Raw genomic sequence first — 12,753 nt, 5'->3', positions numbered from 1 at the left:
ACTCTAGTCCAGAAGAAAGTTTTAATGTTTTAGCATTTGTTCTTGCCCCAGAGAAAAAATAAATAATTGTAAAAAACAACAAGAAATCAAACAAAAATCAGCTTCGAAGACAATTCGACAACCGGTCAAAAGTTGTATGCAAGCTTGTACACCAAAAGTGATAAAAAGGTACAGAGTTGCAGCCCGAAACCAAGTTGTTAGGAAAAAAGAGCAAAATGATGACAACACACTCACTCACACGACGCAAACGACACTGACGCAACCAAAAAAACAAAATCAATGAAATGGGTAAAAATGACAGTTTATTTCTCACTTGAGTGCCTGATCATTAAGAAATATATTTAAAACGAGTAAAAAAAATCAAGAAACTACAAGAAATCGAAGCACGAGCACGGCGAGCGGAACCAAAACAACAACAAAAAAGTTTGCTGCGAATTTTGTTGATCAGATTTTTTGTAAACCCGTTGATTCTCAGTTGACGCTGGATTAAAGTCTCTTTTTATCTAACGCGATAGGAGTATTATATATACAAAAACAAAAAAAAACACTAGTTATTTGTTAAGAAAATTCGACTGCTTTTTCCCAAAACAACAAGCGAGAAAGAGAAGAGAATGCGAGCGAGCAAAATATGCTTACAAATTAAAGCGCGAAAGAAAAATCTGCTACTTTTTTACACACTATATCGGTTGCTGCAGAAACGCACACACACACACATGCTTGACAAAGTAAGAAGAGAAGTAAGCATCGTCTCAACATCAGCCCAAAACATCAACTGAAACGAAAAATAAAAACAAAAATATGGGTATAAAAACGCAAAGGAAGCAAAATGAGAAACAAAAACCATGCAATGATTAAGAACAACATATGAACTTTTTATGATAATAAATTGTATTGAATAAAATAAAAATAGAAAAAAAAACAACACAACCTGGGATAACACAGGCAAACAACACATTATAGAAAAACTAATCTGCGATGGATGCAGCGCAAATGCCCGAAATGTCACTTTAAAGAGCAAAACAAAGAAAGAGAACAACAAAAAAATCACACAAAAAAACCACAAACACACACGGTCTCACTTACAACCACATACTAACAAACACGCGCGAAATATAAATAAACATCTATTGGTTCTCGATTTGCATTCTGTTACAGACATCAACAATAAATGATAACAATAAAAAGTAAACATCAGACCGATGCGGTGTTTTCATGTTTGAAAGAAATTCCTTATGCAAATTAGGGTGACCAGAAAACAACAATCTCTCGCTTGGATTCGATTTTCGTTAGACGTGTGACAAGGTAATGTTTCGATTTATTGAAATTCAATGCAATATGGGCGAAAAAGAGTCTAATATGCCAATTTTCCTCCTATTTACCGTTTTTAATATATTACTTTTGTTAAAATGGCCAAGGAATGAAGCTAATAATAACCACATTGCTTATAATTGAAAACATAATATTTTTTCAGTGTAGTATTGTAACCTGGATAGTAAATTAGCTTATATCTGTAAGCCCATACATCCAATTGAAATGTGGTCAAAGGCAAACTTATGGAAAATTGGACGAGCTTTCCGGTAAACATATTTTCGAGACTGAAAAATCAAGTCTGTCATATAGAAATTGCCAAAAACCATCAAAAAACCTATTTTTTAAACATTTTTATTTTTAAAACCGCTGTAACTTCACAAGGATTGGACTAAGGCAATGGTCAATATAGAGACTTTTATTAAAAATTGTCTGGAAAATCGTCTATCGCGTTTGGTTTTTGAAAATTTTGATGTGTAGAGCACTTTTGAAAAAAAAAAACAGTTTCAGTAAAAGATTTTTCTATTTTTAAGGTGAGTTGCTCCATCCTGCATTTTTGTGAGTCTTTTTTTAACATCTTAGACCATTTTCACAAAAAATTGAACGAAAAGAAATCGTGGGTTCACCTTCAAATTTGACTTTTAAACTTAAAAATAAAAAAATCTCATAAAAGTTGGGTGTTTTTTTATTTCGGAAAGCCCGTCAAATTTCCTACAAGTTTGTCTTTGACCACTTTTTCGAGATACAGCAATATTTAAATTACGAAATACAAAAATATTGAAAACACTTACGCCCTTCTCGAATGTCATTATCGAGTGTAGCTGGCTCCATATACACAAAAATGGCTTTTACAAGAAAAGGATAACAAAGTTTCATTGAAATCGGAGGAGTCGGGTACAACCGATTCCCTATTTGACATGGAATTGCTCTAATGTGAAAAAATAATTTTATTTTTTTTGATTTTCCGTACGTTCTACTCAACTAGTGGGGCAAGGACGAACAACCCGTTGAGGCAAGAGTAGCTATGCCCGAAACAACATGTAAATTTGCTAACAATTGAACTGTTATCTCTTAGATACATCAGATTAGAATGTAATTAAAACTCTTTTTCCATTTTCAGATTAAAAAATTTTTTACTAAAAATTTGATAGTTTTTACGAAAAACAGTTATGACTTCGATGCTAAATAGTAAATTTTCATGATATAACATACGGACATTTTTTTTTAACAATTGTCAGTACTTTTGTGTATTTATTTCACAATAAAATATATTTTATGTTGTTGCAGCAATTCGTATTTTTTTCCATACTAAAAAACCAAATTGTATACTTGCCCCACCTGAACATGACTATTTAAAAGCTCTCAAAAAAAAATAACCAAAAGTTAAATCATACTTTATAATAGGTGCAAGTCATTGGTACTAATCTAGGAAAAATAGCATTTTGATAAAATGAGCCTTAAAACGAACCCTAAGCCTTATTTTATACTTGTCAAATATTATAAGAAAACAAATGTTTTGAAAAAAAAACATCATTCAATCTTATGCCCAGTGGCGTTTACGTCGTTTTGGCGGTTATGTGGTAGAATAATCAGGTAATTGCATTGCTAGCAACAATTCCTCATACTGGAAATAATCTAAATTGTAAAAAATACTGCCGTACGAGCGATTGTTCATCTTGCCCCATATGGTCGTCTTGCCCCACCTTCCCCTTACCCACAATTTTCTAATGTCGATAACTCAGCAACTAATGGACCGATTTTTAATGTTAAACATGAAGCATTTGTGAAATTTTCGGATCTATTCGGAAACAATATTTTCATTTCATTTCAAATTGGCGTGATATTGAATGTATGGCCCTTTTGAAGTGTTAGTCTCGATTCAAAAATTTTAAAAGTATTGTTTTTGAAAAGATCGAAAAATTTCACGAATGATTCATGTTTTAACATTTGTTATTGCCCCCACCCTTCTTTGATTATCGTGGTCCCTGACCATGAGTTCGGGTTACAGGTCGATATAATCGATATAGTCGATATAAAGTGTATGATCGAAAGGAATTTTATGTAAAATTCCGGGAAAATTCATTCCTCGGTTTTGTACTGGCCCGGTTTTGATTCGTTCAGCTGCCTCGGTTAAACACGGTCCAGTGCTTAACTGAAGCACAGAGCTTATGGGATTTTGGCTATATGGGAGACATTGGCTTTAATCGTATGAAAAATCATGCAAACATAAAAATATTATAGTGATTTGGAATCGGGATGATTATTCATTAAAATTATAATTTCATGAACATTTTCACAAAAATACGTATTTTTCCTGTATTTTGAAAATGCAATGTTGCTCGAAAAAATTCTCAAAATTATTGTTATTGAAATATGGGTATCAAATGATTGCAATTTTTTCATACATTTCGAAACACTCAAAATTTTCACAAAACTACGTATTTTCGAAAAAAAATCAAATTTCAGTTTTTACAATATGATCAGGATTTATTCTACATATTTTGAAAACACTAAAAAATTTCAATAAACTACGTATTTTAGAAAAAAAAAACTCAACATTTCCGATCGGGATTTTTTGGTTCATTTCGAATGTAATAACAACATATTATGCAAATGCTAAAAAAATCACTTAACTACGTATTTTCGTAAACAATACTCAAAGTTTTAGTTTTTACAATATGGGTATCGAACGATCGGGATTTTTTCGTACATTTCAAATGTAATAAATTTTTTTAACTTATATTGCAGTAACCATATATTTTTAGCTTCTTTAGAGAAAAAAAGCATTTTCAAAAAACAGGAAAACTACTTATTTTTGTGAAAATGTTCATGACATTATAATTTTAATGGATAGCTGACATCATCCCGATTCCAAAACACTATAATTTTTTTATGTTAGCATGATTTTTCATACGACTATAGCCAATGTCTCGCATATAGCCAAAATCCCATAAACTCTGTGCCATGTCAGTATTGTTCAAATAAAATTTTGAATCCAAGGCCCATTCTCCGTGACGGTGAAAATTTCGAAACTTTATTTTTTTAAATCTGTATGGAAGAAATTTTATAATTCACGTTATTTTATAAATTATAAAATAACGTTATTTTTTTACAGTTCTAGTCCAAGTTTATATAAAAAGATCCTCAAGGAGCGTTAGAGAAATGTGTTAAGATAGGGAGAAGATCTGAAAATCCGAAATTTTGAGTTATGAAATTGAAGATCACTCCCTTATTAACGTTTCTTGCAGCAAAATATAAAAAATCATGTATTTTTCAAATGTTAAAAAATGTAAGTGTTCGTACCGTTACTCTTACACCAGATATCATAATCTCATGCAATTTTACCATCGAAAAGTTTACTGTGGATGTAATTGGACCAATTTGGATTTGTAAACGGAGTTCAACCCGCTCATTCCAAATTTAAACATCAACTGACGTGAGCAGGACAGACTGTTGTTTACGAATCCGCAGTAGCCCATTAACATTGGATCAACGATTTAAAAAAAAATAAGAGATTTTTCTCAGGAAGTTTAAAATAGGTTTTTTCGTGTGGACGAGGATGGACACCATTTTCAAATTAAAAAAAAAAACAAACCCATATTCCACTCTTCATAGAAAAAACGCGTTGTCAAATACATTATACACCAGCAAAGTTGTTTTACAACCATTCAAAATCAAATCAAATTATTCGCTCTACAGCATTGCCTTGGCGTTCTCGATTGCGAGATTCCTACTCGAAACTAGGTGTTAGAAGGCTTGATTGTTGAGGCAATTGCAAACCTCTTTTTACACCTTAGCTTCCATCTACCCCGGGATTCGAACTGACGACCTTTGGATTGTTAGTCCAACTGCCTACCAGCGTCTCCACCGAGGCAGGACCCAGGGAGACGACCCCTACACCTGGATTGAGCTAACGGCATAACCCTTTAGGTTAGACCGGGGCCAACATTTACTTCCCCATCCGACGGAAGGCGTGGTCAGACAAATCTCGTCTCGAAAAATGCCACCGGGACCGTCTGGAATCGAACCCAAGCCAACTGGGTGAGAGGCAACCACGCTTACCCCTACACCACGGTCCCGGACAACCATTAGTTTATTAAAAAACCTAAGCTCCAACGAAAAAAAATCGGAAAAAAAACAATTTCCGGAACGGTACATCGAAAATTCATAAAACTACAAAATATTTTTTCACTGTTTCAATCATGCTGAAAATGATCATCACCCCAGGAAAATTAATTTTAAAATGTTTTTAGGTGATTGCACGTCAAATTTCAATGATAGGGGAACTATACCCTTTCTCAGCCTATTTCTATTATCGGCCTATCAGCACTTTGATCATGAATTACAGCTTATATAAAGTGTTTTTGACTGTTCCAAAGTAATAAATAGCTCAAATAAAAGTGAGCAAGCAACTCTCCATTGTTGAAACATCTGAAAATGTTGATTTAATAGCAGAAACGGCAAAAGTGATGAGAATTGGTCGAACGGCTTAGAGTGATTAAAATGGGCATATTTCCCCTATTTAGAGGTTTTTCTGAAAAAATATTGTTTTTTCCCCCGGGCGTTGTTGATTTTCCACGCTCCGTATAAACACGGGTAAAGGTTCTGAGATTTCCAAAAAAAGTGTTCACGTGATTTGTGGATGGTCCCATACTAAAATCTTTGAATACCAAATATGTTGAAAACTCAGTTTTTAAAACCTAGACTTTTTTTACTTCGTCGTCTGCCTATGTGGATCGATTGGAACGCGCACTTTACGCAAAACCCAGAGGTCGGTGGTTTAAGCCCCGAGATAGACGCAAAAAAATCTTACTGTCAATATAGATATTCGGGGCCCTCTCCTCGTGCAATACCTTTATACTTAGGAAAAAAAGTACCAAATTCCTAAATTCTAGGAATTTTGGCTCCTTTCCTTGTTAAGTAAACCCAATTACTAAACAAGGAAAAGAGGCAAAATTCCTAGAATAAAGGAATTTGGTACTATTTTTTTATTTCAGTGAAGGGCATTTTTTTTTGCTTTTTGGGTGTTTTTGAATATCTCTGACTCATGGTAGTTGCGCTCAAAATCAATATTTAAAAAACAATTGCAGACCTTTGAAAAAAACTCTAGATTTGTTTAAAAGACCTAACAAAACAACAGACAACAACAGGTATCACCAACAGGTATCACCATTTCTGATGAGCAATCTAAAATGTCCACTATGCTTTTCATCAAACTATACTTTTCAATTCGTTAATCATTTGTAAATCAAAATTAGATGTACCGGAGCAGTTCTCTAGGATTTCGGTCATTCGATTTTTTTTGTATTTTTTAATCCGACTGAAACTTTTTTGGTGCCTTCGGTATGCTCAAAGAAGCCATTTTGCATCATTAGTTTGTCCATATAATTTTCCATACAAATTTGGCAGCTGTCCATACAAAAATGATGTATGAAAATTCAAAAATCTGTATCTTTTGAAGGAATTTTTTGATCGATTTGGTGTCTTCGGCAAAGTTGTAGGTATGGATACGGACTACACTGGAAAAAATAATAAACGGTAAAAAAAAATTTGGTGATTTTTTTATTTAACTTTTGTCACTAAAACTTGATTTACAAAAAACACTATTTTTAATTTTTTTATTTTTGATATGTTTTAGAGGACATAAAATGCCAACTTTTCAGAAATTTCCAGGTTGTGCAAAAAATCATTGACCGAGTTATGAATTTTTTAATCAATACTGATTTTTTCAAAAAATCGAAATTTTGGTCGTAAAAATTTTTCAACTTCATTTTTCGATGTAAAATTAAATTTGCAATCAAAAAGTACTTTAGTGAAATTTTGATAAAGTGCACCGTTTTCAAGTTATAGCCATATGGGTAATTCTCCGCCAACTCACACAGCAGTTGCCCCGACCCCTCTTCGATTTGCGTGAAACTTTGTCCTAAGGGGTAACTTTTGTCCCTGATCACGAATCCGAGGTCCGTTTTTTGATATCTCGTGACGGAGGGGCGGTACGACCCCTTCCATTTTTGCACATGCGAAAAAAGAGGTGTTTTTCAATAATTTGCAGCCTGAAACGGTGATGAGATAGAAATTTGGTGTCAAAGGAACTTTTATGTAAAATTAGACGCCCGATTTGATGGCGTAATCAGAATTCCGAAAAAACGTATTTTTCATCGAAAAAAACACTAAAAAAGTTTTAAAAATTCTCCCATTTTCCGTTACTCGACTGTAAAAAATTTTGGAACATGTCATTTTATGGGAAATTTAATGTACTTTTCGAATCTACATTGTCCCAGAAGGGTCATTTTTTCATTTAGAACAAAATTTTTCATTTTAAAATTTCGTGTTTTTCTAACTTTGCAGGGTTATTTTTTAGAGTGTAACAATGTTCTACAAAGTTGTAGAGCAGACAATTACAAAAATTTTGATATATAGACATAAGGGGTTTGCTTATAAACATCACAAGTTATCACGATTTTACGAAAAAAAGTTTTAAAAAAGTTGGTCGTCATCGATCATGGCCGTTCATGGTCACCCGCGACAGACACGGACGACGAAACAAAGAGAAACGCAAAAGTAACTTTTTCAAAACTTTTTTCGTAAAATCGCGATAACTTGTGATGTTTATAAGCAAACCCCATATCAAAATTTTTGTAATTGTCTGCTCTTTAAGAACATTGTTACACTCTAAAAATAACCAAAAGTTAGAAAACACGAAATTTTAAAATGAAAAATTTTGTTCTAAATGAAAACAATGTAGATTCGAAAAGTACAAATCCCATAAAAACACAGTCGAGTAACGGAAAATGGGAGAATTAAAACTTTTATTGTTTTTCGATGAAAAATATTTTTCGGAATTCTGAGTACGTCATCAAATCGGCGTCTAATTTACATAAAAGTCCCTTTGATGCCAAATTTCTCTCGGGCTGCACCATCATGTAAAAATGGAAGGTCGTGCCCGTCACGAGATCAAAAAACGGACCTCGGATTCGTGATCAGGGACAAAAGTTACCCCTTAGGACAAAGTTTCACGCAAATCGAAGAGGGGTCGAGGCAACTTTTTCCGATTTCGTGTGAGTTGGTAGAGAATTACCCATATTTAAGTGACTTTTTTGAAAATAGTCGCAGTTTTTCATTTTTTTAAATTAGTGCACATGTTTGCCCAGTTTTGAAAAAAATATTTTTGAAAAGCTGAGAAAATTCTCTATATTTTGCTTATTCGGACTTTGTTGATACGACCTTTAGTTGCTGAGATATTGCAATGCAAAGGTTTAAAAACAGGAAAATTGATGATTTCTAAGTCTCACCCAAACAACCCACCATTTTCTATCGTCAATATCTTAGCAACTAATGGTCCGATTTTCAATGTTAATATATGAAACATTTGTGAAATTTTCCGATCTTTTCGAAAAAAATATTTTCAAAATTTTCAAATCAAGACTAACATTTCAAAAAGGCCAAACATTCAATATTAAGCCCTTTTAAAATGTTAGTCTTGATTTGAAAATTTTGAAAATAATGTTTTCGAAAAGATCGGAAAATTCACATATTTCATATATTAACATTGAAAATCGGACCATTAGTAGATATGGATGAGTTTGTTTGGGTGAAAACATCAATTTTCCTGTTTTTAAACCTTTGCATTGCAATATCTCAGCAGGTCGTATCAACAAAGTCCGAATAAGCAAATATAAGAATTTTCCCAGCTTTTCAAAATATTTTTCAAAACTGAAACATGTGCACTAATTTTAAAAATAAAAACTGCGACTATTTTCAAAAGTCACTTAAATATGGCTATAACTTGAAAACGGTGCAATCAAAATTTCACTAAAGTACGATTGCAAATTTGATTTTACATCGAAAAAAGTTGAAAATTTTACGACCAAAATTTCGATTTTTGAAAAATCAGTATTGATTAAAAAATTCATAACTCGGTCAATGATTTTTGCACTGGAACTGAAAGTTGGCATTTTATGTCCTCTAAAACATATCAAAAATAAAAAATTAAAATCAAATCGTTTTAGTGATAAAGTCAAATAAAAAATCACAAATTTTACCGTGTATTCCAGTGTAGTCCGTAATACCTACAACTTTGCCGAAGACACCAAATCGATCAAAAATTCCTTCAAAAGATACAGATTTGCATCCATTTTGTATGGAAAATTATATGGACAAACTAATGATGCAAAATGGCTTCTTTGGGCATACCGAAGGCACCAAAAAAGTTTCAGTCGGATTAAAAAATACAAAAATTAAAATTGAAGAAAAAAGACCGATTTCGTAGAGAATTGCTCACCGTCAAAAGAAAACCCAATCCCTCATCCCAAACCAAACCTTCTGATGACTAATCCACATTTTCACCAAAACGTTCCCTCACACTCTCCATTCCGTTGCGCTCTCCTTCCAAACTAATGACTCACATTCCCATCCACTTTACTCTCCCACTCTCTCAACTAAACTTCCATTCTCGTTTTGTTTTGACACGAATTTCCTCAACCATTCAGCAAACACTTGAAGTTTGCTGCCAGAGGAAAAACCAAGCGTCCTCCTCAATGAAGTCGCTTTCTTCGCTCACTCTCTCTTTCTCTCTCTATTATTATGCTCTTTTGGCGAGAGAATTTTGTACGCACGAGAGAGTGAGAGAGCGCGCGCGCGATCGCTGAGCGATCGTCGCTTCGCTTAGCCTACTTGGCTTGTTAGTTCAGCATCAGTCGGCTTACAAGGTGGTACCCTCCTGGACGACTTCGCGCTACCATTTTTTTTTGTGTGGGAAAAAAAGAGCAAAAACTTTGTGTATTAATTTTATGGTCTGTTGTTTGTTTGATTAGTTGTTTGCAACATTAAGTGCGCGGTTTACACTAGAATCGCATCAGCGTGACTGTTGTTGTTGTCAAACGGTGTGTGTTGACGCGAAGATAGCTGTTGTGTTGTTGATGATCAGCAAAATCTAGAGGTTTCCCTAGGGTTCGTGCATTGAAGTTGTTCGATCTGCTGGGCCCTCGTCGACTAGATCGATCATGATCGAGATCGCGCAAATGTAACTTCGTGTGTACGTGTTTCGTTGTGTTAGTGTTGCTGCTGCTTTTGCTGTAAGAAGAGAGTGAGTGAAGAATAGCTAGCTTACCTGTTCTGCTTAAGCTTGTTCGGCTTGCGGCTGGTTTCTTCTTCTCGGTGGTTCGTACATCTTTTTGGGTTCTTCGGGTTTCCGTCGGACGCCGCTGGAGCAAGGTGTACACACATGTAATTACCGATCTTCCTCGAGGAGGCAGAGAGGAACCTAGGAACGTGTTGGGTGTGTTGCTGAACAAAGTGTGGTGAAGAGGTGAAATGAAAACGGAGTGCTTTTAGAGGGCCGATTCCAGCGCATGAAGGGGTTCGGATTTGGGAACCATGTGTACCGAGATGGCCTCCGGTGGCCACCAGGAAGAATCGATGGTGGGATCGAGATGTGATCTGGAATCTTAACTTCAAAGAAGAGCTCAATTCGTGGTGACCTGCCAGCTGGTGACCCCTTGGAGACCCTGTACCGCAAGGGGGCCAACGATTGTGATAGCCGCGAGAAACGGCGGAACAAACGGCGCAAAAAAAAAATCGTCGACGAGTTATACGACTCTATTATACAATGTATTTAGAGCTCACGGCTAATTAGTAATTCAATTGCGAAGTCAAAGCAGAGAGCGTGTTTGGAGTATTGGAGCACTAGACGGAGATTTGAGGTTAGAAAAATAGAGACCCCCCCTCGCCGTTGAACCGTTGACGTTTGGACGCACGGAGGGAAAAAAAGCTCGTTTTGTCGAGATCCGAGAGACCGTGAAATGGAAAACGAAACGAAGCTCGTGTTCTTGAAATTTTGATTGTTTTAAATTGAATCCCATTAACGACGATTGTGAGAGGAAGAAAAAACCACCCCCCGAAAAAAATAAATAAAGTTAATAATAATAATCACAATTCTTTGTGCGTGTGAGTGACAAGAACGTGGCGCGAAAAGATTTGCACAAACAGGTGTATTTTGTGTGTGTGTACGGTGGTCAGTGATTAGTGGCTGTCGGAGTTTGGTGTCAAAATGACGACGAAAAAAAAGGGTGGAACGGCGCTGGCCGTCGCCGGACTGCTGATTTTGGTGCAGCTGGTTGGATTTGGAAGCTGCTATCTGAAGGATTACATCCACAAACAGGAGGACAACGAAATGAGAGGTAAGTGACGGGGAATAGCTACTTAAAAATAGTTTGAATCATGAAAATTAGTATCAAACCTAAAACACAACACAAGATAAGCGTCAATCCGCTAGTTTTTTAATATGTTTATTTTTCAGGTTCAGGAATTTACAATCTCAACATTGTTCCTAATTTCATTTAACTTTAAAGAAATTGTATTTTAAAATTCAAATTTCTAAAGTTTTCCAGGAAAAAATAAGTAACTGTGTCTTCAATTTTGCTAATTTTAAGTCAAATCGGTTAAGGTTGCCGTTAAAGTTGGTGAAACAATACATATTTTCATACAAAACCGTCTTATTTAAATCGTTAATAACTCGTCAGGGTTAACTCGGATCGTTCTGCAGTCTTCTAAAAAATTGATTATTATAAAATTTTAAATATTAATCTCATACACGACATTGATCATATAGATTTAACTCCACGTTTTGGTGGATTTGGATTTTTTTTGTTATTTCTTATATATATATTTTTTATCTTTCCTAAACAGGGTTACCAGGTTGCCAGATAAATCGGGGAAAGCCAGATTTTTCACGTGTCTGCCAGAATAAAAATTCACCCTTCTCTGTGCCAGATATTGACAGATTTTGCCTGATTTTTCATGTTATGCCCATTTTGAACAACTTTTTCATTAAAATGAACGAATTTAATTGAAAATTTAAAAAAAGAATGTGTACTTCTTAAAGAAAATGAAAATTTATCATTTTTAAGGCCATACAACTAGTTAAACCATCTGAATTCTACCATCTTTCAAACTAATTTATATCCTACCTCCCCTTTACCATTCGGAATTGTCAAATTTTTGTCTGCCAGATTTTTCCAGATTTTCAATCGATACATTGCCAGATTTTTCAAATTTCGACCTGGTAACCCTGTTCCAAACAAACTTTAATGATCAATAGTGACCCTAAAACCTTAACTAATTTGGCTCAAAATTGGCACAGTTGCTTATTTTAACCTAAAGAATCGAGCCAAAGGGTATCTCTTTAGATTTATCAGATTTGTTTTATAAATTTAATCAAAATTCGAGAAACTTCTCTATAATTACATCAATATGTTTTATTTTTCTCTACCAGAATATTTTACTAAATGGATAATTCGTCCACTGTTGACTCAAGCTACTTTGATGTGGACGTGTTTCTACTTTGTATCTCATGCTACTTCAAGCTCTTCTGATAATGTTTTCTTTAAACTTGCGTATCGAAAGACTGAATCATATTTCTTAAATTTGCCAAGCTTTTGATTTTTG

The 12,753-nt window shown here is 34.5% G+C and overlaps 1 protein-coding gene across 1 annotated transcript in view; it reads left to right on the top strand.

Moving 5' to 3' along the window:
* Positions 1-9,987: 9,987 nt before the first annotated feature.
* Positions 9,988-12,753, top strand: part of LOC6041585 (epidermal growth factor receptor) — a 189,883-nt gene continuing 187,117 nt past the window's right edge. The window contains exon 1 of the mRNA XM_038251389.1: positions 9,988-11,486. Within this exon, the coding sequence (XP_038107317.1) occupies positions 11,357-11,486 (130 nt within the window). The 5' untranslated portion in view covers positions 9,988-11,356. The remainder of the gene's footprint in view (positions 11,487-12,753) is intronic.

Source organism: Culex quinquefasciatus, chromosome 2 (assembly GCF_015732765.1).
Source record: "Culex quinquefasciatus strain JHB chromosome 2, VPISU_Cqui_1.0_pri_paternal, whole genome shotgun sequence".
Classification (NCBI taxonomy): Eukaryota; Metazoa; Arthropoda; class Insecta; order Diptera; family Culicidae; genus Culex; species Culex quinquefasciatus.
This window is presented reverse-complemented; position numbering and strand designations above follow the sequence as displayed.